This window comes from Tauraco erythrolophus, chromosome 17 (assembly GCF_009769465.1).
Source record: "Tauraco erythrolophus isolate bTauEry1 chromosome 17, bTauEry1.pri, whole genome shotgun sequence".
Classification (NCBI taxonomy): domain Eukaryota; kingdom Metazoa; phylum Chordata; class Aves; order Musophagiformes; family Musophagidae; genus Tauraco; species Tauraco erythrolophus.
The window spans coordinates 13,368,003-13,395,905 of NC_141481.1; the positions used below are offsets into that span (position 1 = coordinate 13,368,003).

A 27,903-nucleotide genomic window follows, 5' to 3' on the forward strand; every position below is an offset into this window, starting at 1 on the left:
TCTGGCTACTGAAATGACTCTCCATGTGTTAATAGCACATGCCCAAAGTAATGATACATCACCCAGGGAGTCACTGATGTATGCACTGAATGCACTTGTCAGCTCTGTTTTTTGTTGCTAACCCATAATCAGGGAAGGCAAGTTGAAGAGTGAGACATAGACTCTCACTTACAAGACCTTGTTTTAGCCTCCAGAGAAGCCAGATTCCTCTGTAATAAGATTATGGATAGTAAATATCAAAATTAATAGAAAAAAAATGTTGCCCACATACCAACTAGGCTGCTGGTTAAGTGACAAAGGTTTAGATTCTGGGGTGCATTTTGAGCATCATGAAGTGGTTTTCCATAAACAAAGCACAAACCAAAAAGCAACTGGTCCCTCTCTGCACCGTGCCTCTGGTGCAACTGGTCCCTCTCTTCCCGAGTGTCACCTCCTGTCTTTATTTTTACTGGCATATGGATGCACCAACCTTGGGAGGTACCTTTTAAAAAGAATGTTTAAGGAAAAATCTGCCATTAAAGTTATTACTGTAAAGTAGTGCCTTTGATTGCGGCAATTATGCAAATGATTTTAAGGGATAAAATACTTAACAAGGGCTGATGTAAATGGTGGTGCTGGAATGAGCACATAACTTCTTCAGACAAGATCTTTCCATGCAAGTGATTTTCTTTCAGCCCTTTGCTGGGGTGTCGACCTGTGTCACCAACAACCGGCCTGCGGATGTGATTTTATTTTCTCTTAATAGAGGAATGTAAGTGGGTGGAATGGGAACGCTGGTCTTGCAGAAACTGGGAAACCCTTTCCCTAAGCAAATTGTTTCTCCCCAGCTCTTGTGACTGACTTTTGTCCTAGCCTTAATAAAAAGGAAACAAACAAAAATGCTTTTCGCAGGCAGAGATTTTCATAGAATCATAGAATGGTTAGGGCTGGAAGGGACCTTCAAAGGTCATCTAGTCCAACCCCCCTGCAAGGAACAGGGATATCTCCAACTAAATCAGGTTGCTCAGGGCCTCGTCCAACCTGGCCTTGAACGTCTCCAGGGATGGATTTTCCTTGGAAAAAGGCGAGTTGAACTTAATTTTTTGACTAAATTAAGTTGAAATTTCTCCCAGTATTAGTTTTAAAGCAGAAAAGCTGGATCTTTGTCATCCATAGTTTGGAGAAACGTTGACCACAATTAGAAGGCAAGTGCCTGTTGTTGGTGTGGTTGGGAGACTCACCTGCTGCTTCGGTCTGTGGTGCCCAAACGAAGCTTTCAGCTCCTGGTGGAGCAGAAACGCGGCGCTGCGCGGTGCGGGGCAGCACTTACTGGTGGGTTTGCTGATCCAGTTCAAATAGTTCACAAAAGGTGCCAATGGACAGTCAGTGCCTTGACTTTGGACTAGCTCAAGGGTGTTCTCCCCAGATTCTGGATTTGCTGTCATTTGCCCTCCTGCAGCTGGCATATAATGGCTTAAAAGCCAAAAGCCTTTATAAATTCATCACAGCGAGCAGCGTGGCAGTGCCCACATGTGACGTGAGTGCCGCTTGTGCTCTGCGGGGTGGCTGAATGGCTGCATCCCTTTGAAACCTCAGTACTAAAAATGAGGTTTCAAAAATGAGAAATAAGCATGTGTGTGTTTTCATTAGTGGTATGTCTGGTTTGCCTGAAAACCTGCGTTGTGGGGAGAAAGCTGCAGGAATTAAAGATAGAAAAAAAAAAAACACCAAAAAAGACATCTTGAAAGTTTGGTGGCATCGATGTCATATACAGGTCTTGGGATGCAGTGGATTAGAGAGTATTTTGTCCAGTCTCTGCTTGAAAAACAGGCTCAGGCTGCACGAGGGTGCAGGACCCTGTGTCTCTGCCAGCAGCGGCGACGGGCAGCCCCGCCGTTGGGTGGGCGTTGGGCTGGCACGCAAGCGCTGCGTCTGCGGGCGAGCGCCTGGCTGCTGCCACGCGGATCGAGCTGCCGTGCCCGGCTTGGCTGGAGCAGGTGTAGTCATTTGCAATGATAATCATAGCTTCTGGCTTTGCAAATCTGGGGGCATTGTATTCAAAGCTTCATAACCTCCGCCTTTTCTCCCGAAATGCGTTCTTCCCTTTCGGGTGCTTTTCCTCCTGTATAAGGAAAGGATTTCATGTGCTTAGTGCAATGGTATTAACGTCTGCTCAGATTTTTATCCTTTTAACAAGATTCAAGTGAGAGAAAGTTTGTGTCGCGGATGTTTATTTTAAACCTAGGCATCTTTGTACTAGGAGAAGGACAATGCAATTTGATCAACTTTAATTGCTGTAAGTATGTAAGAGTGCACCTATTCACATGCACCTGAACACTTTGGTATTGGCACTGCAATCACTTGTGAACTTCTAAATCCAGCACTTGTTCTCCTTATCTTGCATTAGCGTCTCCGTTATCTGCTCTCCTGAGCTTACGTTGGGTTTGTGTTAAGCCTTTCCATCAAACTCGTGACTTTGTGCAGTGTTCCCAGTTTGGGGCTTCCCGTGCAAAAGCGAAAACAAGAGTAGGGTTAATAAAAGTGCCAGCTCATGTCTTTAAAAAAAAAGAAAAAAAAAAAAAGTCTTTATAGAGAGGTGTATCTGAACAAAGGCGCTGGCTCTGATCAGGCTCAAATTTTTGAAGGAGGATTTGACTTATGTCCAAACATCCCAGCTTGGACTGATTGCTACTTGTTTGTGGAAATAAAAAAGTAAAAAAAAAAAAAAAAGCATTTCTTTTGCCAAAGAAAAAAGCTTGTTCCAAACTCACTCTAGGCAAGGGAAATGCTGCCCACCACCACCAAAGGCTGCCAGTGCTTCGGGTTCAGGTTTGGCACTGTCTGCTGGTGCCCGGGGACCGTGCACGGTGTGAGACAGGGCAACCTGAACACAGTGCCCGATTGTTCGGGGGGTTTAAGGAGGTCGGATGTAATTACCCAGTTGGAGTGTGGCCGGGAGAGGGTGATTAATTTCCCCACTCCTTCAGAAAATCCTATGGGAATGTTAATGACCCCAGCGATAAGATCCTCAGTTTTGTGCATCGTTCGGAGAAGCACAGCTCCACCTGCCCGGCCCTGCCGTGACGCCGGATGCGCTCGGATCCGGCACCGGTGCGGCACAGCGGAAGGACGGGGAGGTGCGGTGTGCATGGTGCTGTCATCTGTGGAGTTACCCTCCGTGTCCTCCAGCACAGATGGGTTTTTGCCAGGTCACCAGGCAGATACGACCGCTCTGCCCTTGCTCAGGTTGTGGGTTAGCAAGAGGTTGCAGTAGTTGTACCTCCGACTGTTTGGGAGATTTGCTTCTCCCTTTTTCGGTTGTTCCTATTTACTTGCACAAAAGTGTGAATTTTCCTTCTGCAAAACCGGAGCAAAGTCTTTGAGCAAGGCTGGCCTCGTCCGACGGCCACAAAATTGCTCCTGTAAATATTGTGCTGTGCGATTATTCTTTCCTTTTTGCTCTCCTTTCGAAACAAAACTTGGGCAACTGTTTGGAAGAGGATTTCGTTAAACATTTAGGCAGTCGCGGGGGACGTCGGCTTTATTTTATGTTCTCACCTCGTTTAGGAGTTAGTGCTGACTTTTCTGCTTCTAGATAGTACCTACCCCCTTTCTGCCCTGGTGCCCACCTGTGTGCCACCACGTCTGAAGGATCCTGAGCATGCTGCTGCGACCTGCCGAGCAGCCATAAGGACACCCTTGCTGGCCCTGCCATGTTTGCCAGTTGGCATAAATGCCAAGCGTCAGCACAGCCCTGGCATAGCCCGTCCACTTGGTTTTAACTTGTAGAAAGTGGTCAATTGTAGTGGATAGTATGTCTTGCAAGCCAGAAGGCCAACATAAAAGCATAATATACTTCAGAAGTGGGAGATAGATAGAAGTTTTTTTCTGGTTTTTAGTGAGAAAGGCAAGTTGGGGAGAATCCAGTGAAAACAATGGATTAGCTCCGTGACTGCTGGCTTCAACAGGCTGACACTTCTCAGCAAGGCGCTGTTTAAATTCGTTGTGGTGTCGCCAGGCTTTTGATGGAAGGAGGATGAGAGATGGGCAGAGTTGTCTTCAAGGCATGCTTCGATCAAAAGTTTAAGTCTGGCACGGGAGAACGAGTTTTATTTTTATTTTTCTATTTTTCTGAAGTTAAATAAACCTTGATGTGCAGAATAACCCCTGAATAACAATAATAATCTGAAGGACATCCAAGGAACTGCCGCCGTTTTTATTTTCCATTAACCACACTGTCATTTCTAACGTGCATCTGATTTATCTATGTCTGGTTAACCATTCAAATGCCCTTTTTCTGACCCGATATGCATCACATAAAAGTTTTATGACAGTAATTTATAGAGGATGATTACAGCTCCGAATGTAAAGGTTTGGAGCACTATTCTTCTTGCAGATGGTGGATCTTGTTGGGTGTTCCTGAGATGTATATGGTAGAATTACAAATTAAAGAGTCGATGACTTGGGTGGCACTTGGCACCTCTGGGCAGCAAAAGGAAGTTGTGTGTGGACTTTTGAGGAAGGTCAGTGAGACTATTTAAGCAATCCAACTTTATCGGGATATTCTTCATCCTTCCTTTATTCTGGATTTGATCTAGAGTGTGGAAGTTTGAGTGGAAGTCCATAATGATTTTTGGATGCTTTCTATCAGGAGCGTTTGACGAGCAGAAATGCACTGCAGTTTGGGTCAGGTTAAACACTCTAGATCTTTTGTCTTTTTTCAATCAGTCATAAGAGTTAAAAAGCTCTTTGTCTGGAAAATGATCAGCAGACCTGCACCATACCCTGAACGTGTCTGTGCAAAACCCCAGCTGCTCCGATGCAGGTTTGAAGGGAGCAGAGACAGCATGGCAATGGAAATGGCATTTTGGAAGGAGGAAGAACACTTTATTATTCCTGCCTATTTATATCTGCTACTAACTTGTTTTGGCCATGCATTAAAAAACAGTATTAATCCGTTGAGCAATGAAATAAAGGGCCGGTTTCAGGACACGTATCCTAGCATCCTCTCATCTATTCTTCTGTTTCCTTTTTCTTGCTGGGAGGACAAGTGCTGTGGGTTGGTTTGTTGGGTTTTTTTCCTTCTTTTAGGTTGTCTTTTAAGGGTTTTTGTTTGACTGTTTGATGCTACTGAGGGCTAAAGAGGTTAATGTGTTTATGTCCCTTTTTGAAGCCTGTGTGTTTCTTCACAAATCTGTATTTTGAAGTTTATTGTGTTTTCTGTGTTCACTCCATGTATAAAGGCTGGTAGAAGTACTGGCGTTGGGTAATGGAGTGAGAGCCAGAGGTCAAGTTTGATCTTCCTCTAAGTGCTGGACTCCTTGATCTCCCCAGAGCACGGAACAAGCTGTCCATCTGCACTGTCTTTGCAGAAATTGGTGCAAAAGTGAGCGACCCGTGAATGGAGCGGTCGGTGGATTTCTTCTTAAAGTTCCTTTGTCTAAAAATGTCACTTGAAATGGAGATTATTCATGGGAAAGCACCGGTTTGGACAGAATTCTGGATCAGAAAAATGAAGTCAAGGTTTTTGAAATTGTTGAAACTCCTCTTGTCTTGCTGTCTTTAAATTAGAAAAGAAAAAAAATGTTGTAGTTCAGAGAGGTTCAGTGTACAGAAATTTAGAAAGCAGTTTCAGTTACTATAACCAAAAGTGCTTACATTAGTGTGTTTGTGCATGTGGAAAAAATGTGCAGCACCTCAAGTTGAATTCAGGTGAAATCTGTAGGTTGTTAGCAACCAGGAATACTGCATTCCCAGATTTACATGTGAGCAAACTGACGGATTGGTGTGAAGGAAATGATTAATGACTTAGCATCGTTTAAAACTTGTATCTTTGTAACCTTAATGGGATTTGACTGCATTTTGAGCGTCTTTTGAACTTCACATTTTGAGTAAAATCATTCCACGAGCAAATGTGAAAAATTTGAAAGAAAAGAGAGGGCGTGCAGAGGAAAGTGATGAGTTGTGTTGAGTGGTGTCTCAAAGATGCCGCGTCAGAGCTTGGGCCTTGGAGCTGCCGTTTCCTCACTATCCCCAGAGCATCTTTTTGGACTGTAAGGGATTTCCTGTGGCAACTGGGAGCTGAAATATCTTGTTTCTGTAGATTTTGGGGCATCTTTGCACAGAAGGCAAAGTTGATGCATCTGCTTCTTACTGAGCCCCGTGTGCTTCAACACGCCGCTGAGCGGGATGCACTTATTTCCTTAAATACTGTAGTTTTACAGTATCAGTTTTGGTTTAAGGAGAGTGCTACCTAGCCAAATTCTTCTGGCCGCCTCCTCGTGGCATCCACCATGTTCCCTTAAACTCTTAAAAAATTTGATGCGTTTGTTTGTTTTCAGTCTAGCGAAATAATTTTCTCATGGGTTTCTTTCCCGTTTCTAAACTGGGTGAAACCGCAGTGTTAAGCCATCCTCTTCCCAGTTCTATATAGGAAACGAGCGTGAGCCAAGGTACATATTTTGTGTTAGCCAAAAGAGATAAGTGTCAGGATTTGAAAGTAAATTCCACCCCGCTATTTCCAGCTCTGGAATCTCTGCTGTACCCTGACTCTCGTGTCTTGGTTCAGGACAGTTGGCGCTTTTATGACAACTCTCTTGTATTTTCATGTTCTTTTGTATGGGGGGGTGCCTGCATGTGTGCCAAAATGACCTGTCTGAGTCATGATCCCTCTAGGAAAACCCTTGAATGGCAGGAAAACTGCAGGAAGTGAAGCCAGAGAGGGTGCCGGCCGGGAGGGGAAGAGGAAGGTGTGTGATGCCGTGCTTTATCATCTTGGGAAGAACAAAGTGGCTCCTCTCCTCGCTCAGAAGGTGGCTGAACGTCTGAGGGAGGTGGTGTATCCCCAGGGGTACGTCCCTGTGGCGGGGAGGGGACAGGCTGCCTGGTCAGGGGGAGGGAGATGAGCCTGGGGCCGTGGTGCCACGTGCCTGGTGCATCAACCGCATCTTCCGTGTCCTGTTTCCCTTGACGTCGGATGGGATAAGGCTTTCCTCAAGGTGCTTCCAGACCTTTACATAAAGCTGCTACGTAAGAGCGAGAAGTTGGTCCTTGGTTAAGGCACAGTGCCTGAAATAACAGTGTTTTAGTGGTGGGATTTTGATTTCTATCCTATGCTTCAGGCTGTTGGGTGATGAAACCACCGTTAAAACTGGACTAAACAGCTCTGGGTTTTAGCAGAGCAGGTGGCTGAGATGTGGAGGTTCTTGAGGTTACTACTTGATTTACCATTTATTATGAACATTGATCAGGGAGGAGATATGGTGTCATTTTCTGTTTTGTTTCGTTTTTGTCTGAGCCATGATGGGTCGTGTCCAATTCAGCAACTAACCTCGAATTTTGCTGGAAGACCTGTGGGATGGGGCTCTTCACTGGTGTGCCCGGGAGCTGAGCTGTGGTGCCAAGGGGAAAAGTCCTGTGATTCTCCAAAAACAGGGTGGTACTTTTGTGTGGGAGGGGTGAACGGAGAGAGCAAAGATGATTCCCCTCAAAAAAGAGTGAGGAGGGGAATAAAAAAGCTATGCAATAAATAAGCAGTGAGCAATTTGGGTGCAGGGTAGAGAGGGGGCATCAGGAAGGGTCCTCTGGGGCAAAGGAGCGGTGGGGACAGGTGGAGGGTGAGAGGTAGAAACCATGGGGAGATGGTCCTTGTCCCTGGTCATGGGTTGCTGAGGTCATGCTGTTATTTTGGAAGGAGAGCAGGAGCGTGGCAGGGCTGCGTTCCCCGTGGGACGTCTGCTCGGCCGCGGAGGGCGGCTGTCGGCGGTGGAGTGATGGGCAGTGGCGCAGCCCTTTGGCATCGCCACTTGTCATGGGGACAAATGCTGCCAGGATTTTTATTTTTATTTTTTTTTTTTTTTAAATGCAGTGTGGTAAACATGAGGGCCAATTTCTGGGTGTAAATCTGGAATAGCATCAGTGCAATTGGCTCTGGATGTCTCGCTCCGAGGGAAGCGTGGCACAGAGCTGGCACGCCGGGCTGCTCTGCTCCGCTTGGAGATACTGAGGAGTTCCCAGAGGGATGGGGAAGGAGATCCCCGGGAGGTGTCCAAGGGGATAACACAGAGCTGTAGCTCTGCCCATCTATTCTGCTTTTTGCTAAGCTTTAAAATGTCAGTTTTTGTCCTCTGTATTTAGCTGATAAATATATTATGTTCTCATTTACATGACTGACTTCTTGGTATGATCTCTTCTGGCTTGTTCAGCTTTTAAACAGATGTGCTGGACCCCCAATGGCCAGGGAGAGGAGGAGGAGAACACTTTGAACTCAAGATTCAGTGCTTTAGATGCACTGCTTTAAATTTGAGCTTCAGAAAATCCAGCTATAGGAATTGCTGTTTGCATGGATGTGGGTGCACCTTCATCCCAAAGCTTCATCAGGAGGGGAACCAGGTGCCCTGGGCCCTTCTGGGAATTACCCAGGTGATGCTGGTGCTGAGCAGCCCCAAACACCAGCAACTGAGCCAGGGCCACCAGTGGCCACGGGGCCCCGACATCGCCCGGCTCTGCCCGGGCCAGGTGCTGGCCCAGAGCAGCATGGCTCCACGCTGGTTTCCACACTCATGTGTCTCTGTGGGCACAGCGTGGAGATCTTTGTCCTAAAGAGCTCCAGGATTTACAGCTGTGCTGGATGTCCAGCCCTCGGGAAGGCAGCTGGAGGGCTTTCAGTGTTAAGAGCTGTCTTGCCTGTGTCCGTGCTGCGGAGCAGGTTGAGGTTCCATCTGAAGTGTCATTTGGGCTTTAAAACGTACCCCCAGACACAGGAGTCAACCAGACCTCGGAGCAGAGATAAATCTGCATCCGTGGGGGTTTCTGGTGGGCTGCTGGGTCTGGTGGTCCAGCTCCTTCTGCATCGTGATACGGCATGGCTTGTCGTATAAAATCCTCGCTCATGTTTTGCGGTGTTGGATCAGCCCTACAGCGTAGCTCAGATGGTGATTTTTTTTTTTTTTAATTTATTCATTTAAAATATAGCTCAGATGGTGATTTATTTTTTTTTTTAATTTATTCATTTAAAATAAAGTAGCTCGATGTGTATATCTCTACAGGAATATGAGAGCTCTGAGATCTGCGCAGTAAAAATGGTATATAGATAGTTAAGCAGGGGAATTTGGCCAAGACTTTCTGGCATACAGCTTGGACAGTTATAATAATTTATTACAGTATTTTCCCATCTGTTTGTTGTTATTAAATATGAAGTACTGATGTTGCACAATCTTACCTTTTGGATTTATGTCCAGAAGAAATCGGTGTACGTTTTTATTGAATCCCTTTTAACTCTAACTTATGGTTAAGAACAGCATTTTGAACTCCTTTGTGAGTCGAGAGTAAAATTAAATTAAAAAACTCCCGACACATGCCACTCTTTAAGGGTCAGCACTTTCTTTTTGGAAAATTAGCCCGTACATGGATATCCTTCTCAAGTGTTTTATTTCACTTCTAAATCCTGGCTTACCAGCAGCTTCTTTTCCAGCTCAGGTTGTCCGCAAAAGAAAGTTAGCTTTGCATTTGCATCCCTGGCTGTGCACACACAGAGGCAGAATAGTCTATATTTATGCTAGCACCAGGTATAAAACTGCTGGCAACTGGAAGGTTCATGCAATTGCTGGAAAATAGCTGCTGCCCTGGGCTGGTGCTGCTGGGAGCCGTAGATATCCGTATGGTTTTGTCACACATGCTCTTTGCAGGGCCACCCTCTATGATGGAAATAACTCCATAGACCAACAAGCGTCTCCAGAAATTCCAGATAATTGCTAAAAACTCTCCTCTCCACAGTTGTATCGGTTGGAAGAGGATCTGGGTTCTTTTGAAACGAAGCACTCTCTCACCCCTTTCGGTCCAGGGGCTTGCTGTGCTCAGTTCTCCTTAGTTACGCATTCTAAATACTTTTAAAATGTTTTATCTTTGCTATCTGTAGTTATTCTCACATGTAGTCATTTAGGGTGGGACATGGTGTCACGCCGAAAAGCTATTGATCCCTTTTAAATGGCTTCGTGGACCAGCTGAGCAATAGCACGTTTATTAGAAGAGTAACTTTTATATAAAAGTTTACTGTGCATGGTAACGTTTAAAAATCGGCTATTTTGTAGAGTAATTATTTTAACAAATTGTGCAGATGCTTTTGGTTCCCTTACCGTGTTTCAAATGATTTTTAAATAAAACATTTTTTTTCCTCCCTTCCATCCAGGGCTTTATTGGTGTGAGCGTACGGCGGGCTCAGGTGTATGATAAATCACTGGAGTAAGCGGCGCTGCTGTTCGGGCTGCCTTCACACGTGTTTCCAGTTACTGAATTTCAGCCCCCAGCTTTACTGACAAGTTTCCCATTAATGATTGAAAGTTCACATCAAAGATTGGACGGTCCTTTGTGTCAGTAACAGGAATGAGTTCTCTGAGCGACTGTTTTAGAGGTTTTTTCGTTCGCTTGCAATTTCAGCATTAAAGCAGTTGCAGGAGATTTTCCCTGGCTTTGCTGGGACATTGCTAACTGTTTGTATGGAAACTGGTTTTCAGTACTGATAACCATTTGTATGGAAACTCCTCAAGTGGTACCTGCTATTTTGCGTTTGCAGGTTGGCTTTACGTTGCTGGGTGCTTAACGAACTACGCGCTCGTTTGCTGGATGACTCTTTGTTCTGGGGCGCACGCCTTTGCAGCCTGAATTCATAAGGCTGTAGGGTGAGGACAGAAAAGCCAGTGATTAATTCATATGGTTTGTTTTATGCACTGGAGTCGTTTGGATTTCTTACAGCGGGGAGAGCTGGGCGGGCGTGCGAGGGTTGTGGTGTCGGGACATCTGTGAATAGCTGTTTAATACCAGTTGTCACTATCCTGCGTGATTTTTTTTTTAATGTGGTTGATTTCAGTGGTTTATATAAAAGCATAAGAAGGGGCTGCTTCAAATTAGAAGCAAAAATTCTAATTATATGCTACAGAATATCCTCGCAAGTGAATTTGATGTCACACGCATGGGAAACCCACCACCCAGGTTGCCGGCAGCACTGCGGTGGCTGGTTGCTTCGGGGGTGGCGAGGGGCGAAGGGAAGTCTGGCCACGTGTTGGGTTATGTCATCGTTACACCGCCAAGTCCATCCAGCTTCTCAGTAGCACTTGGGGAATGGTCATATTTGTGGGAAAACATGCTGCTTTTCTTCTCCCCTCTGTTCTTTACCAGGAAAGCTTCACGATGTTTGCAGCTGGGCTGGAGAAGGCGGATCGGTCTGGAGCTTTTGTCGGTAGATATTTTCTGGGATGCCCAACCCGTGTCTTTTCTTCAGAAAGCCGTGATTCAGGATCCATCAGAGAGGCAAGAGTGTTATTTTTGTTGAGGTGACCCGAACCAGGACTGTGACCAGAGGTTGCACGAGCATCAGGACATCTTTGCTTGGTCAACCAGCTGTGCAAACCCTTTGCTCAGCACTGCTGGGTCTTCCCACCTCACCAGTGGGCTGTGCACATCCCAGCCAGCTCCAATGTGGTGGCCAAGCCATAGCCATCTGGGCTTCTCTTCACAATCAAGTTAGGACGAGCATCCTACATGGTGCTACGTCCTTAGGAATCTATACTGAATATACGTGGTCACAAATGGAGCAAAATCCCTCCTTTTAATGTCTCCAAGAATTAATTTGCAATTGGTTTTGATTTTTTAGCAGATGCAATAAGTAACAAATGGTTGTTAAGAGCTCTAGAAAGTAGGGAAAGGGCTAACGATTTTAAAAATGTGTTCCTGGGAAAAATCAGCCTTGCCAGCAAAACTCTTGGACAGTTTAAAATGAAAGATTGCATCCTGTGAATGCAGCGGTGGGGCTTCTTGTTTGGTTGGTTTTGTTGTTATTGTGTTTTTGGGTGGATTTTTTTATGATCTCCTGGTGAGAGGACAGGAAAGACAGGACTGGATTTAGGGCTGCCTTTATTGCTGTGTTTTGTTACTGACTATGGGATGTAGACATGAATAAAACCAGAATTGTGAGGCTTAAAATATCAGCTTCGTAGCGTTGGTGCATCAGGAGCTTCAGGATTCCTCCGTCGCTCTCTCTGGCCGTATGGATGCAGCAACCCTTGTCCAGACCCCGCAGCTGGAGGGGGTGCAATACCCTGGGACAGAAATAATTAGTGTGCTTAATTCCCTGTCGAGGGAAGTTGGTTTGATGGATGGGGCAGGAAACAAGGAATGAAGTTGTGAACCTGCTGGTGCCTCGTCGGGAACAGGTCTGTGCCACTTTGGTGCCTGGTGTGGTGGTACCTGAATTACGGTGCAAACCCACCCACGGGAGGACACGGGAGAGGTGGTAAACTGAGGCAACGGCACGGCTTGAAGCGGATCGTGGAAGACTGGAGACTTCCCGCAGAGCGTGCGGCACGTGTTTAGTCTTGCAGAGTCACTCCTGCAGCCTGCAATTATGTAGTTACTTTGCCTTGGGTAAATATAGATTCCAGCTTGCACGAGTTTGAAGTGGATGTTGTAATTTTGGGAACATATATCTGTTTGAATTTCCTTTCCGAGATTTTCTTGATTGCTCCCTTGATACTTCTCCCATCAAATGATTCTCTTGACAGTTGAGCTGACAGCTCGGGTCTCTCAAGCATATTCACTCTTGTCCCAGGTGGATACGGGCTTGGAAAGCGCGTCGGAGGGGACAGGCGAGGACCAGGCGGCAGAGCAGCCGCCTCTGGGGTGGCACACCAAAAATGTGAGGAACAGGGGAAAATGGAGCGTTTGGAGAGGTGTCCCTGGGCTGCTGGGTGTTTGATGTTGAATTCTGCCTCCTCAGAAGCTGAGTGTGGCTCTTCAGGATCTTTCCTTTCAGGAAGACGTTTTTTGAGGAATATTTTTTTTTTTAATACGTTTTGTTAGCACATGATGATATTGCCTGTTCAATAGTAGGCAGCAACTCTGCAAAATACCCAGAAAAACACAGAAAAATATACGTTACTTTCCAAGTGCTAGGGAAGATTTGGCAACATAAAAGTAATTTGTCCCAGCTGGCATTCTCAACCATACAACGAATGTATAGTTGTATGATTTTCCAAAAAACAGGGTGGCTCTGACTTCCAGGAATTGAGAACCTTGTTTTTCTTCAGGCAGTATTAGCAGTGATCAGTCTCACGGATGTGCAGTTGATGTCGGTTAACCGTGGCTGCAGCATTAAGCATCCTTGATTTGGCGGGTCTTCGTTTTATTTAATGAAGTCCTGGGGTATCTGCAGAACTTCTGCTGATGAATATCAGAGCTCAGATGCCAGTCCTCCTAATGGGAAAGTGCATGTGAAAACACAGATGAAGTGATCTGTTCTCCTCTAGTTTCAATGTTTTGAAGGAAAAATAAAAAAGGTTACTGAGGAATTCATGCTCATGCAGAAACAAACTCAACATTGGAAGGTTCCCCGTTACTTCTACGGTAATAAATTTTGGGTTGGTTTTGGAAATTTTTCTCCTCTCCTTTCCTCATCTTTTTCTTTGGTGGCTGCATCTTTGCATTGGAGCCTGTCTTGCCGTGCTCAGTCTCCATCCCAGCGTCCCTTCTGCAGAAGCCACGGCCAGTGGAGCAGAGGGCTGGTAGCCAGGGGCCACCGCAGCCCCCTGCCGGGCACAGCCGCCCCGCAGACCCCCGTGGTGGCCCTTGCTGGACTTTTGGCAAGACTTTTTCAAGGTGCATGGAGGTAAGACCCGTTTTCAGGCACAGGAAATAAAGGACGTAGCAATGTTAATTTATGGTGCCCTCCAGGCAAATGGGAGTTAAATATTTGGAATATATGAATGCCAACCAGTCTGTGCTCCGAGGTCTAATTTCCGCTGAAGGGAAGCGCGGTCATATTTATTTTAAACCAACGAAGCAAACCCGAGTCATTGCCATGGACCCTTCGCCCGGCCGGCGGGTGACACCTGGAGGGGTTTGGGCAATGGGATCCAGCCGCGTGCCCCACTGCCACCTGCCCTGACAAAACTGTGGGGGGGCTTTGGGGTTGGGCAGCAGCTCTCGGGGGCACGTCCACCTGCCCGTGCTCGAGGAGGTGGTGGTGACCCTGCGCTCACCGAGGGCTGTGCATGGGGGATGCACAGCTCCCAGGAGCATCCCCAACCCCGCCGGGCAGCACGGGGGGCACCAGAGCCCCGTGCCAATGTGCCACCCTTTCCCTGCGGCTGTCCCCAACCCCAAAACACGCAGTTTGGCCGTGTCTCCTCTCCGGACTCACAGCCTGGCCACTGTTACTGAGTCTCCCTTATTCTTTACAAAGTGAATTTTGGAGTTTCTTTTAGAAATAAAACCCCCAAACCCTCATAAACAGTTAAAACAACTAAACCGCAGCTGTCAAAATAAATAACCCTGCTTTGTGTTGCCTTATCTTCTTGTTTTCATACCACTCCGAAACTTGCTTTTTCCTAAAAATGGAATCCCCAGTAACGCTCAGAGCTGCTGGTTCAGATGAAGGATGGTGTTTGTCTCTGGCTCTCTTGGTGGTTGCCTGAAATTTTCAATTTTAACATGTAATATCTATACAGGTGGCGAGGAACCACAGTGAATGGCGTGTTAATTAGAGCGACGCTTAACGAATGCCACATCTGGCCATTTCTCAACATCAACCTGGTTTATATTTACCTTTTTTTTTTTATCAGCTGCAGTCTAAATTTATATTTTAGATATAATTATAATTGGGTATTTGCTCCTGTTATTTTGCAGGTCGTAAGCTGAGCTTCTGTGTCCTCATGTTGGACACGGGTGGAAGCTGCTCTGGATAACTGCTGTGCATCCGCGTTCCGTGGAGGGAGTAAAATGTTAGGACAGGCTGGGAAAAGAGCTTAAAGAAGCGACCTGAGATCTTAAGACTCTTGCAATTATTTCTCCCTCCTCTCAGTGTATCCTGGTGACGACTGATGAGTAGTTTGATCATGGTGGGGAATTTCTGTGGTAGAGGGAAGAGAAATGGCAAAATTAGGGCAATGTTTGAGGCTGCCTTACGGCAAAAAAAAAAAAGTAGATAAAATTTTATGTATTTGACATGCTACTCTAATAATTGTAACTTTCTGGGGGATGAGGTGGGGAGGTCATCGTCTGAAATCTTGACATCAGACCTGCAGTGTTTTAATTAGCTTTTCTCTGTTGAAGCTGGAAATGGCAGGTTTGGGTTGGAGGTGGCCAAGCGCGGCTCCACGTCCCGTGCTGGCTGCGGGCAGTGCCACTGCATCCTCCTTCCCTCCCTGTCTCTGAAATCCACTAATGGATTGGCTTTGAAGGTGTCCAGAGGACACTCTTGGCTTTGTTTCAAGATGAGTCATGATGGGAAGAACACCAGCTTCTACAATGGGTGGGTTTCGTTTCTACCACTTTGGTAAATTGTCCTTCGTAGGCGGCAGCAGATTTGCCGGGGCAGATCGGTCACCTTGAAGGTTTACCGTTTCCTGCAACCTGATTGATCATCCAAACAATTGCTCATAGATCTATTTGCTGTTGCTGAAAATAATTATGTTCTGATTTCTTTTATTGTTTTAATTTTCAGCGCGTTAGATGTTGGTTTAGTTGTTCAAGCACTGAATTAAATGATTGCTGATCTGGGCCATCTCTTTGTGTATCAACAGGGAGATTTCGGGAGTCGGAAGACTTGGCTCATAGTTCAGGTCTCTGACCATCAGCGTTTCTGCCTGTTTATGTGTTTGCTCATCTCTTTGTACTGAGCAGGGAGAGAAAGGCTTCCTAATGCCGTTGACTTTTTGGCGTTTGTCCCGTAATTGCCAAAAAACTGCTGCTTCCTCCTACGTATCCATCAGATCTTCTTAAAATCAGATGGGTTTTGAAAGAAGCTTTTTGATTTCCTGAGATCCGCGTTTGGTCTTCCTTCCCCCTGCTCCCTCTTTCTTCCTTTGTTCTCGGAGGTTAAAGATGTGGGTGTTAAGGTCCCGTTAGTCACTTTGGCCACTTCTGAGCTCAACATGTAGAAAAATGTGATTAAACCATTCCTGAATCACAGCAGATTTACATCACTGAAGCTTCGTTAGAGTTAGTTGAGTTACTTCAGAGTGATGTAGCTGAATGGAGACCCTTGTGTACCTCTGCTGGGACAGAGGGGATGTCCTAAAGGACGCAGCAATACCAATTTTTTTATCTAACTGAAATCCTGAAAAATAACCTTCACTGCAGACAGAGCAAATCCCCTTTTAGAATCAGAAAATTCATATTATAGGTACTGCAGTGGTTTTCTCATGCTGTCTTGTATAAATAGTATCCTGCTTTTTTTGGGTTTGTTTGTTTGGCTCTTTTTTTAAAAGGTTTTAAGTGTAAAAGATGGGCCAAGAATGTGACTGAAAGCTCCATGTGTGGGTTAAAGTAGTTTCCGGAGTTCGCCACTGCCGAAAGAAATGGGCCCTGTGGTCATCTCCCTCCTGATGGCTGTTGGCTCGAGCACTGTTGCTGTTTCCTTGGATGAAGCGTGGTTGGTGGGATCCAGGCTGTGCAAACACCCGCTCTCCCCAGGCTCCTGCTCCACACCTGGTCCGTGGGGCTGGTGATGCCTCCTGGGCCTTGGACGTACACGTTCTGTAGGCATCTGATGATGGGTTGAGTATAACTGTGTGTGGATGAGTGTTTGTCATGCTGAGTGGTGGGACCATGACCACAGTAAGAACAGCCCGTTGGGAACCAATGTGCCGTGTCTGCTAGCTAATATGCAAAGTTGTGCTCTCCTTCTCTGGGACTCCTTTTTACTACCAGGAGTTTTATTTCCTCTCCTGCACCAGGACGGCTTTTCGTGTTCAACCTAAAAGTTGGCCATAACCTGCTCATGGTCTTCTCACGTACCACCTTTGAGATTACACCTTTGTTGTCACTCCTGTGATCCTGTGGCTGTTGGGGCGTTGGATGAGTATATCTGCCTTGAGGTTAAGGAACTGTGCAGCCTTTTTTCCTTACTCTTTATTCGAGCTGTACTCTAAAGGCATGATGTTCAGGGAAAAATTAGGGAGGTAGAGAAAACTTTAAATGAGAGGTCCACTTCACGCTGATGGGAAAGCCTGATGGAATCATCCCCTGGTGAGGATTTATCATCTTCTGCAAATGTAGATGCTAAAACATGTGCTTGTGTGAGGCTAAAACGTGATCTCTCTGGGGCACTGGGAATCTCACATGATACAGCAGGAAAAATTTGTCTATTATGCTTTTCATTTTGAGGCTCGCTTTGTGTCTGCTGGCAAAATAGCTTGCCAGGTGCCTTCGTGGTGTTGGGTTTAATTTGTTCTTGCTTGAAGTGTACGGGTGGGGAATGATAGTTTTGGAATGGTGAAGAAAGTGGGCTGGTTGAGCTGTTAGGCTCAACGTTGCCATGTTAACAGCTGCTAATGGTTTCTTAAGCTGCCAAAGCAGCCTGGAGATAGATTTAACACCCAACAGACACCTGTTTTTAGCAATTTAGTTCTGCAGGCACATGGCACAGTACTGCAGGGGTCCTGTCCATAAAGAAGAGATAAAATGTGTTCAACAGGTTGCTTGAGAAGGTGGAAATTGCTGACTTTCTACTCCATAGTAGGGCTTTCTTGGTGGAGAGTAAGGAGGAAAAGCACAGCAAGAAGGAATGCAACCTGGAAGAGACAAGCACCAAAGGGATTTTTTTGGTATTTCAAACTCAGCTCTGTCTTCCAAAGCCCTTGGTGTCTTGACCTCCATGAGTCCAGCCAAAGGACCCCCATGTCCTTGGTTGCAGTGTCCTCCCAGGGTTCAGAGTCCGTTGCAGGTGGGAAGAAGGTGCCACTTCTGGATGCTTGGAGGCTCCTGCTCCAAGTCCACCTGTAGCAAGGCCAAGTTGCAAGATGACCTCCCCAGGCGTTTTAGCCCCAAGACGATGTTGTAGTCCCCACTTGTTTTTCCGTGAGGTGGATTTGGGGCTTTTCCAGTCCCGTAACGGGAACGTGTATAACAGCTACCGATTCCTGAACAAACCCTGATCGTTCTGGGTTGGTAGGTGAGGCTTCAGTCTTTGCCTTTCTTGTCCTTTGGTTATGTTCTGGTTTTGCTTATTTTCTTTCAAGCCCAAACCTCCTGGCTCTGTGCACTTGGCTGCACCATCGTGTTTTCTTTTCATCTGATCAGCGTGGGTTTCCAGAGAGAAAACTCACCGGAAAACTGTAACTGCCTTTTAGTTATATCATGGACTTCAAAGCAATCGGCACAGAAAGGATAATTGGAAAGAAAATCCCTTCCAGGTTATAATTATTTGTCCCAGGAACCAGAGTTCCTTAGCGATGATACATATTTTCCCTTTTGTTTTCCTAGTGCCATGGGAACCTGGCAGTAGACGGGCTCTGCTGGTACGTGCAGTGTGTACCTGAACCTCCGCACAGGGCAACGGAGGAATCGTGATGCTGGGTTCAAACCAGTGACCCATCAAGGCTTGCTTCCAGCAGCACCACAGCCAGCTGCTTCAAGGGAGAATGGAGCGCTCGGCAGTAGGCAGGTTATCAGTTTTGCAGGGAAAGCTTCCCTCCGACGGCTCCCGTCAGCTGGGGCTTGTTCTCTGCCTTCAGGCTTTTTGGTTTCACGCCCTTCAAGCTGCTTTCTTTTCTTCTGCTGAGGACTCCTTGAGTGGGGGCTCACAGCCCTTGCCAAGCACGCTGCCCTGCCCTGGCGCAACTCGTACCACCAATACCGAATGGGTCGTATCGCCTGGTCGTGGTGGCATCACTTGTCCTTGGCCTCTCCTTTCGTTCTGCATCTGTTCCTGACTTTGTTCTTCAGCGTCTCGTTTCAGTCAATCCCTTCTGTCACTTCCCATTTCATTTACGAGGTTCTCTGTGTTGCACGTGGTTTGTGGACCATCACAGGATGCCTAGCTTGCTTTTCTGCCCCCATCTTTGTGGCCAGCCTAAATCCTGCTGGTCTTTGTCCAAATTTATTGATGGCCATTGTTGACCCTGCTCCTAATAATGTTAAGTGGAAAATGGGGTGAATCCCTTGCTGCAGGAGGTGAGTCCAGAGGAGCTGTTAAACCTGCTGTTGGGTGGCCCTGGGGTCCAGCACCAACCTCAGCTCTGTCTGCAGGAGGATGATGAGGAACCCTGGGAAGCCACTGCCTTTTCTTGGCCGTGAACCACTCCTGATGCTCACCAAGAGTTGTGGCACAGGTCTTGTGGCTGTTGGCCGTGGGAAGATTTTTGGAGGATGGCTTGCGATGTTGAGAAGTGCAACGAGTGAGCAGTAGCTGCTGTGGTTGCACATCTCTGGAGACAACACACACCTTGCTGCTGAGCAGCGATGCTTGCAAGTTCTCCTTGCCTTGGTGGCCATGCTTGAGAGCTGCTGGTGCCCATGAGTTCATATGAACACAGGTGAAATTATTTTCATTACTTTAAGGCAGAGTAATTAAATACAGTATATACGGATCCCTCAGAGTGACAGCCGCCCACAGAGCTAAAAACAGGAAATCCATTAACTTCATTATTTAAAAAATAAAATAAAAATCCTCCCAACTGATTCCTCTGTCACTTAAAGTTCTGCATGGAAGGAGGGCTAATTTAACGCTGCATTAACTCACTGTTATCACCCTCCTGTTACCTAAGTAGTTTCTAATGACTACCCTGGAGAGCACTTCGAAGCTTTTAAAAGTTTTTATGTTAAATTTTTTTTTTTTCCTGTGTGGTTTATACTTCAAGAACAAAAGTTATCGATAACATTTTTCCAAATCTTCCAACAACATGAAGAACTGTTCTGTTGGCTGCAGAAATGTGAAGTATCACCGGTCCCTTATCTCTTTGGCAAGCAAGAAGTTTGAAGTGTTCAATCCAGGTGGTGTTTGGGGAAGATGGATGTTGCAGAGTTTGAGTGTGGGAAGGTAGTTCAGATCTTGGACTTGTTGGGGTTTGGGGCAGCAGCGTGTCCTGGGGGTGGGAGTGGAGGAGTGGGGTCATCTGCTGGTGCCCAGGACAAGGTGCTGAAGGGGACTGTCCTTCAGAGCTCTGAAAAGGCTTGAGACCTCATGGGGCAGGCGGATTGTGGGACGTGTCTCTCTGTTCTGGGATCCGTAGTGAAAGGCAGCACCGAATTGAGAAGCAATAAATCATTGTCTTTTCCTCGTTGTGTTTTCCTCTGAGCCATGGTGGACCGATTTCTTCCTTTTTTGAAGCATCTCTGCGTCTTTCTCTGTCCTGGTTCAGATGTGCTTCTGAGGTCAGCATCTGTTGCGCTCAGAACTTTTTGGGTTTTTTTTTTTGGATGACTTCAAAATGAAGCATTCTTGTTGCTCCGCAGTGTTTTTGAGTCTTAAAGTTGAAACTTTCTGCTTTATAGCAGTCGAAAAGAGAGCTTTGCCGTGCTCCTGTGGTGTGTGCAGTGCCAGTGCCTGGGCTGAAATTTCCCCCCAGTTGAAGACCTAAATAATTTCCAAGTTAAGCCTCGTGTGTGTGCTCTGCCTGGTGATGGAGGAGATTCAGAACTGCTCTCTGACATTGTGGACAGGGTTTTCGTGCTTACAGACTGACTGTGTGACTGCGGAGAAATCTGGTCTTTCATTAGGAATCACCAGGAATCCTGTCCGTCGGGACTGGCCTGGGAAACTTTTAAAACTTGACACAAACTTAAACATTTCTTGTCTGTGCTCTTTGTGCCTCTGCTTTTTACTGGTATTTGGAAAGCTGGGGAGCAGGTCTGTCCCCCGATAGGTTTGTTGACCGTCTGGAAAAGGAAAAATAATTGGAAAAAAGGCAAAAAGGAGCAACGTCGCAGAGGAAGGGTGGCTGCTGGTGATGCCTTGTGGAGCCCCCAGTGCTTCTGGGGAGCAGAGCATGACCCACTGCGGCGTGGGCTTCTGCACGGCGAGTTAGAGCGACTCACTGAGCATCCTCTGCTCCCCGAGGGCTTCCTCCTTCTGCAGTCGAAGCTGTTTCCATCTGACTGTTGCTCTCCTTAAGCCCGCAATGGCACGGCAGCGGATGGATCCTGCTCACTTGGGTTTTTAGCATCATCTTCAGCACCATGAGGGTCTTCCTCTGCCTGGGGCTGGCTGGTGATCCGGCTTCCCTGGTGCTGGTCTCAGTGGAGAGGGAAAACCGGCACGTTTCAACAGGTGGTGGCTGAGACGTGAAACTCCTGTGTGAAAGCCAAACCCAGTTGAAACTGGTGATGATTTTGCCATGGGTTTTAGTGTGGCCAGTATTTCACGCTGGAGATAAAATGGGTATTTGCAGTTTGCTGGCAGGTGCAGTGTTTTAACTTACTGGGGGATGTGTTAGAAAGACACTTCAAAACGGTGCAGCTCTTCTTAGGATAGTTAAGCTTTGCTTTCCTTTGAGGTAGTTGTTGCTATGAGTGATAAAAGGTGTAATGATGTACAGAGTATTTTGTTCTTAAAAAAGATAAAAAAGGAAAAAGTAGAAACTTTTGTTTTCTGTGGCTGAACTTTGTGTTTTGGTTTTGTTTTTTCTTTCTGAGATTTATCTTTCATAGTTGGAAAAGGGCTGGATTTGACCTCACTGTCCTCCTTTAAGGCAGTATGCACTTATTAAAATAAGTATTGATATATCAGTACAGTTCTGTGCATTTTCTGATGTGATCTGCGTTTCTGCAAGTGGGAAATGAGTGTGGATACAGGGTGAAGGAGAAGAGGGGACCCTGATGGGGCAGGTGGTAGGGATGAGCAGCCCGGTGCCCATGGGAGCACACGGGCAGGTAATCAATCCCCAAATTGCATCGGTTGAACCACACGTGGTAGCTGCAACGAGTATTTGCAAACTAAACTCCTCGGTCAGAATATCCTGTAGTCGTCAGCGTAACCCATACTGTTTCCAACAGGTGTTTTAATGCTACAGCTGGAATTATATCATGCTGAATTTCAGGGAGGTAGGGAGGAAAGGCTCAGGAGCAGTTAATCTAATTCCAGTATAAATCAGTCCGTGCTGGGTATCTCCCTGGCTTTGGCTGCCGGGGTGTCTGACACACAATATTCATTGGCAGACAGCTGCACCGTCCGCTCTCCGGAGCTCTAAAATGCCTGTACGTTGTAGAAGCATCTGTCCGTGCCGTGCAAACGTGCTCTCTATAAATTTGATGTTTAGATATCTGTGTACAAAGAGAGACGGTGTGCTGTTTCACCTTATCCCAGGTTTTAGGAAGAAAAGAGGAATTAATAAAAATAATTTATCTGAGCTGTTTGTACCATCGCTGGTACATGGGATTTGATTTTGACCAGGTGATTTCCTATTTTTTCTCACACAAGCAGATTAATTGAAAATAAAAAACTTCATCTTTGGACCTGACAGTGTTGTATTTAGTTCCGAAGCCTTTCTGCCCTTCCCTGCCTCTTTGCATTCTCCCTGGATGTCCATGTAAACAGCAGCCTGGTTGGGAAGGGGAGGAAGGCTGAAGGTGTGGTGCACGGAGCTGGATGGGAAGGGGTTGTGCTGGTTTTCCTCTGTAGCCATGGACAAACTGCAATAACTTGGCTGTTTTTTTTTTTTATTTTAAATCAGGTATTTGATGGTAAATAATAAAGATGAGAATTGGAAACCTTAATGATATAATGCTATATAATCTATATTGCATTAGAAATAATGCTCTCTATAGGGAGCCATAATGGGGTTGCTTTGGATGTTTCTGCAGATTGTTCATACCAAATTGGTGGAGGTTTTTTTACATGTTAAGCACCAATAATGTTTTCTACAGCATCAGATGTTCCTGCCAACGCGTACGGTCTCCGCCGAAGGGCTCGGTGAGACCGCGCGCTGCCGGCTTTCGCGGTTCCTCTTCCAAGCAGCAAATGGTTCCTGACTCCAGAGATCCCTTGACGTTGAGCTAAATTTCCTAGCTGAAAACTTAAACTATTGGAAGGTTTGTGTAATTTTAAAGAAGAAAAATTGAAAACCCTAAAAGGAATATGGGAAAGCTTTTTACAGTTTTGATTTTTTTCTTCCTTCCCTGCGCCCTGGCACATCCTCCCAGCTTCTCCTCCTCCCCTGCCCCAGCAGAGACCTCTGGAAAACGCCAGACTATGGATTTTGCCGCATCGAGTTCGGAGCATGTAACAAACATTCGGAACGCGTGTGGGGCAAGTGCAGCCGCCATTGGCAGTTTATTTTATTTCAATTCTTCCCTCCCAACCCCCTTCCAAAAAAAAAAAAAAAAAAAAAAGCCAACCCGTGGCTCCCTCTCCGGCTGCGCGGGAGATAACAATGGGTTGCTTTGTGCTGCTCTGCAGCTGCTGAAATTTGACTAGATCCAACTGAAGAAAACAGGAGCAGGTGGGTCAACAACATGACCCTTTCGTTCCCAGCAGTATCAGTGTGCGCCGGGGCCGGCGGGACTGGGGTGGAGGTGAGCCCCGAGATTTAGCCCGAGCAATGAGGCTGTGTTGGTTGGTGCTGTGAGGATGGGAGCTGCCTTTGAGATAGCCCCGATGCCTCTAGATATCGTGGGGTTTGCTGGTGTTCATGGAATGAGTTTCCCTCTGGAACTGCTAGGATTGGGAAATGTCACCACCGTAGGTGATAAACTGACATCATTACAGGCCAAAGATCTTTGCTCTGTTATTGGAGCTTTGATTCCCATGTTACCACTTGTTTCTCAGTTTGTGTGATGCTCCGTGGATGCTCCTAAAAGTCCTGTTGCCCAGTGCCTGCCCTCCCCTCCCATCACCCCAAGTCGGGGATTATTTGATTCCCCCTCTAGTTCTGCCCAGGTCACCAAGATGACTTCCTTCATGTCTGTGGTTTTGCTATGCTGGAACTGTCCTAAAAAATATCAAGGGTGGGAATTTCTGCACCTTGGAGGAAGGTTCAGTAGGTGGTTCCTGGTACGTTTGGTGGAGATGGAGGATGCGGTTGTGTTGGGCTCCTTTGTGTGGCGCTGCCTCCAGTCCCACTGTCAGCAGCAAATACATCTCATCAACACTGCCCACGTGGCAGCAAGAAAAGGAGGATAAGGATAGCGAGAAAAATACTGTTACTACTTCACTGCATGGGTCAGCTAAGTAGCAGTTGTTCCCAAGGTCTTCCTGGCCAAGGTGCGATGACCTGGTTGATTCCTTGTAGGTGTCGCGATGTGTCTGGGCTTTGTGAGCCTTGGAAGTGGTGTTAAAACGTGGCAGTGCTCAAACTTCAGCGATGTTCAGCAGACAGCAGACATGGTTATAGCCTCAAATCTGTCTAAGGTTCCAAGGGATTTTGAGTCTGAGGCTTTTAAGGGGTAGACGTGAACAACTGTTTGGAAGTCAGCAGTCAGGAACGCAAGGTTTGTGTTGATGGATCTTGTAATCTTGCTTTCTAATATCAGCTTACAAAGAAGTGAATGTGAGATGGAGCAGAGCCCTCCTCTTTGATGCTGTACCGGGGGTACCATTGTGGTGTCGAACAACGTGTTCGCGTCCTTGAAAGTCTTCATGATGTAGCTGTAACTATTTGTCGAAGACGTGACGCGCGTAGCATCTCGGATAATCCTACCACCACGTGGCTTATGGAGTAGCATCAAGGAGTACCTTGTTTGCATGATGGAGCCTGTAAGGGGAACAACAAGTGGCAGTCAGGATGAGTCCATGCTAAATGGGGAAGGGAGAGCTGTGACGACTCTGGCAGAGGGTCGGGAGCGGGGAAGGGCCCAGGGCGAGGAGCTGCTTGGGGTGGAAGGAAGATGGATGGAGGCTGGAGAAGGAGCGTCTGCTGCTGAGGGCATGGTATGTGGCTTTGGGTGATGTGAGCGAGTACGGAAAATTGATCTGCATGACCACGTTGCCAGCTGTGGAGGCTCAGGCCACCAGGAAGAGGGTTGTTCGTAAATCAGAGGCTCTCCATGCATATCTACGTCTTAAACTTGTTTTTTAGCAGGAACTTGCCGTGATCTGACAGGAGGGTCACTAGCAGAGCAGAGCACAGCCCAGCGCTCCGTCTACGCTCGCAGACCTGCCGTTGCCATCGGCGGGCACGGAGCAGCCGGAGCTGGGCAGGATTTAGCCGCAGGGCGAGGAGGTTTAAACGGAGACTCCCGAAGCGGTGCCGTGACCGTGGTTTGTCCTTGGCTGCACTTGCAGTTAAACCCTGGTCGGTGCCGGCTTAGCTGCACCCGCTGCCAGCCCCCGTTGTCAGCAGCGGGTAATTTAAGAGGTTTCTCCCAACAGCTGGCAGCACTGTTTGCTCCGGGGCTCCCCTCCCGCCGCGGCGCTGAGCCGTCCCCCGCGCTGGCACGGTTCGCACCGGATTATGCCGTTGGCCTCGCAGGCGGGTGGTGGTGGTGGTGGTGCCAGGATTCAAACGCATCACTTCGGAACAAGAAGCACAGGTGCAGGCTCAACTCGTGATCCTTCGAGGCTGGCACATACCGGGAAGGCTTCGGGGGCACGCACGCTCGTGCCCGCGTCCCCGGGTGCGTGCTGGCATAACCCCTTTAACGCGCAAGGAATATGTCACGCGGGATCACGCCGTCCTTTTGTGCCCTCCGCGCGCGCCAACGCCGCCTTAGGAGTTTGGTTTAAAAATAATTTTTTTTTTTAAAAATAAAAACGCCACTGCGTCCTGCTTGGTGAGAGACGTCGCTGCTCCGCAAAGGGAAATCCATATGGAGGGATCTTGGGGCCGTTGGGAGATGTGGGGGCTTCCTGCTCCGCCGTCCCGCGTGCATCCTATATGTCTGCGGGGGGGAGCGCGGTGATTAACATATGAAAACGCTGATAACAGTGGGATTCTTGTGCAGGCAGGAGCGAAGGAGATATACTGCCCTTTTGGTGCCAGTTAGCCCCATAACTGCTGTTGGTGGCTGGGTTGAGCAACAATTAACCTTTCACATGGCGCGTTGGCCATTGCTTTCCTGGTGCAGCTGCTTTTATAACAAAATACTGCGCTTCTCCTCGCAGAAGCGCTGGTTTTGGCAGTTGGGGTATCTTCTAGAAACCACAGGATGCATGGAGGGAAAATGTTGTTTTTTTTTTTTTTTTAATAGCTGTTTGATGTAGGATAATCTTTTTGAGAGAAAACAAATTACGTTTTGATTGAAGGCACCTTGTACCTATTAAGATAAAAAAAAAGGAGATTGTGTGAGCGCTGCTTCAAATATTTTAAAGCAAATTCAATGTAGTTTTGCTTGTGTGATGATGTCAAGTCATGGGGTTTAAAAATCTCAGCCTGGTGTGCAACCGGGTGTCTTGGACCAGAGCTGGAGGATCTGAATGCCTTGGGTAGGTGTTTCCCTGCCCGTTGGAGCGGGGTGAAGGGACGTGGTTGGAACCAAGCGTTGTCACTGCCATTTGAAAATGAGTGAAGTGCCTGGGGGACTCTTGGGAAGGAACACGGCTACAAGTGACCCACTATCTGGTTTAATTTATGTAGACTGGAATACCAGCATCTTAAATGGCTCCGGCGAGGTTGTTGAGTTTTCAGGAATTGTCCCCACTAGTGTGACATTTTTATTTTATTTTATTTTTTTAAATAACTTCAGAGCGCAGTTGTGTCGCACAGAAATGTTTGAAAATAAGAGCGTGTAATTGGAGGTGGGACAAATTTGAGTAATTTGGTTTTGGTGTCAGTATATTGTTACTTAACAACAGTGTGGAGGTCGGACTTCAGCTGTCGAAACAGAACCGCTGCGTTCTGGCTCTTCCCGAATCATCATTTCAATATTTATGCTCTATGCTGTGCTGGAAAAAGAAAATGCAAAACACAGATTTGCATGAAATGGGTTGTAGTTTGTCTCTCTAAAGTGTCTGGTGTCGCAGGTGACAGGTTCGCTGTGTGGTTACGTGGCTGTGCTGGGGTCTCAGCTCTGCTCCAGTTCAATCTGGGGTGATTTCACCAAACCCAGTGGTGTGGATAGCTGGCTTGATGGATGATTCGGCCTGTTTTCATTACGATTTTTCTTTATGATTAAAGATTTGAGGCTTCTGGTTGCACTTTAATGTTGATGATGAATAGGGCTTCATGTGATTTCAATCATCCTCTTTTGAAGATAAAGACTGCCCCTTTTTTGGGCACGAATCCAGTAAAGTCAGTGGGACTGTTGGCAGTGGCTCGGTCAGTCCATGATCTGCAGGAATCGGGAGCAGCACTGATCAGTTGTGTGCCTGGGTCACCTCGCCAAATCCTTTGCTTTGTAAAAGTTGATATTTTTTACCTCTTGCTTCACGCTGCATTAAATAACCATCTGAACAGCAAAAGTGATGCACCAAACATAGATGGACATCATCTATTCTTCCAGTACCTCAAAGGGGCCTACAAGAAAGATGGGGAGAGGCTGTTCAGGAGGGCCTGTTGTGATAGGACAAGGGGTAATGGTTTTAAAATAGAGGGAGGTAGATTCAGATTGGATATTAGGAAAAAATTTTTTACCATGAGAGTTGTAGAACGCTGGAACAGGTTGCCCAGAGAGGTGGTGGATGCTCCATCCCTGGAGACGTTCAAGGCCAGGTTGGACGAGGCCCTGAGCAACCTGGTCTAGTTGGAGATATCCCTGTTCCTTGCAGGGGGGTTGGACTAGATGACCTTTGAAGGTCCCTTCCAGCCCTAACCATTCTATGATTCACACTGCAGCTTAAAGCGTCGTAATTCCCTGTGTGTGATGTGTGTGTTAGGACAGAGTCGGTACCTAAGTTCCCCCAAGTTAAACTTAAAAAGCATAACATTTTTTATTTTTTCTTTCTTCTTGGATATTTAAAATTTGTAAAAGGGTAACTTACAGGACCTGTACAATAACTATTTTCTTTTTTTGTTTCTCTCATGTTGGCACTACAGGATGGGAATCGCAGCTCCTGGAAACAGGGTTCCTGGGGATATTCCTCTGCCCGCTGTGGACCCTCTCCCGCCTGCCCCGACACACTCCTCCTTCCACCATCGTCATCTGGGGCTTTCGGTGGCTGATTTTCAGGATCATGCTTGGAGCGGTAGGTGAGACTTCACATTTTTGCTTTTCGAGGTGACAGCAAAAGTGTCTCATCCTGGCAGAAAGCCTGCCCCTGGTCCAACCCATTGGAGTCCC

At 46.8% G+C, this 27,903-nt stretch overlaps 1 protein-coding gene across 1 annotated transcript in view; it reads left to right on the forward strand.

Moving 5' to 3' along the window:
• The window catches only part of LMF1 (lipase maturation factor 1), a 200,564-nt gene that overhangs the window by 32,290 nt on the left and 140,371 nt on the right, over positions 1–27,903 (forward strand). The window contains exon 5 of the mRNA XM_086622494.1: positions 27,660–27,808. Within this exon, the coding sequence (XP_086478620.1) occupies positions 27,660–27,808 (149 nt within the window). The remainder of the gene's footprint in view (positions 1–27,659; positions 27,809–27,903) is intronic.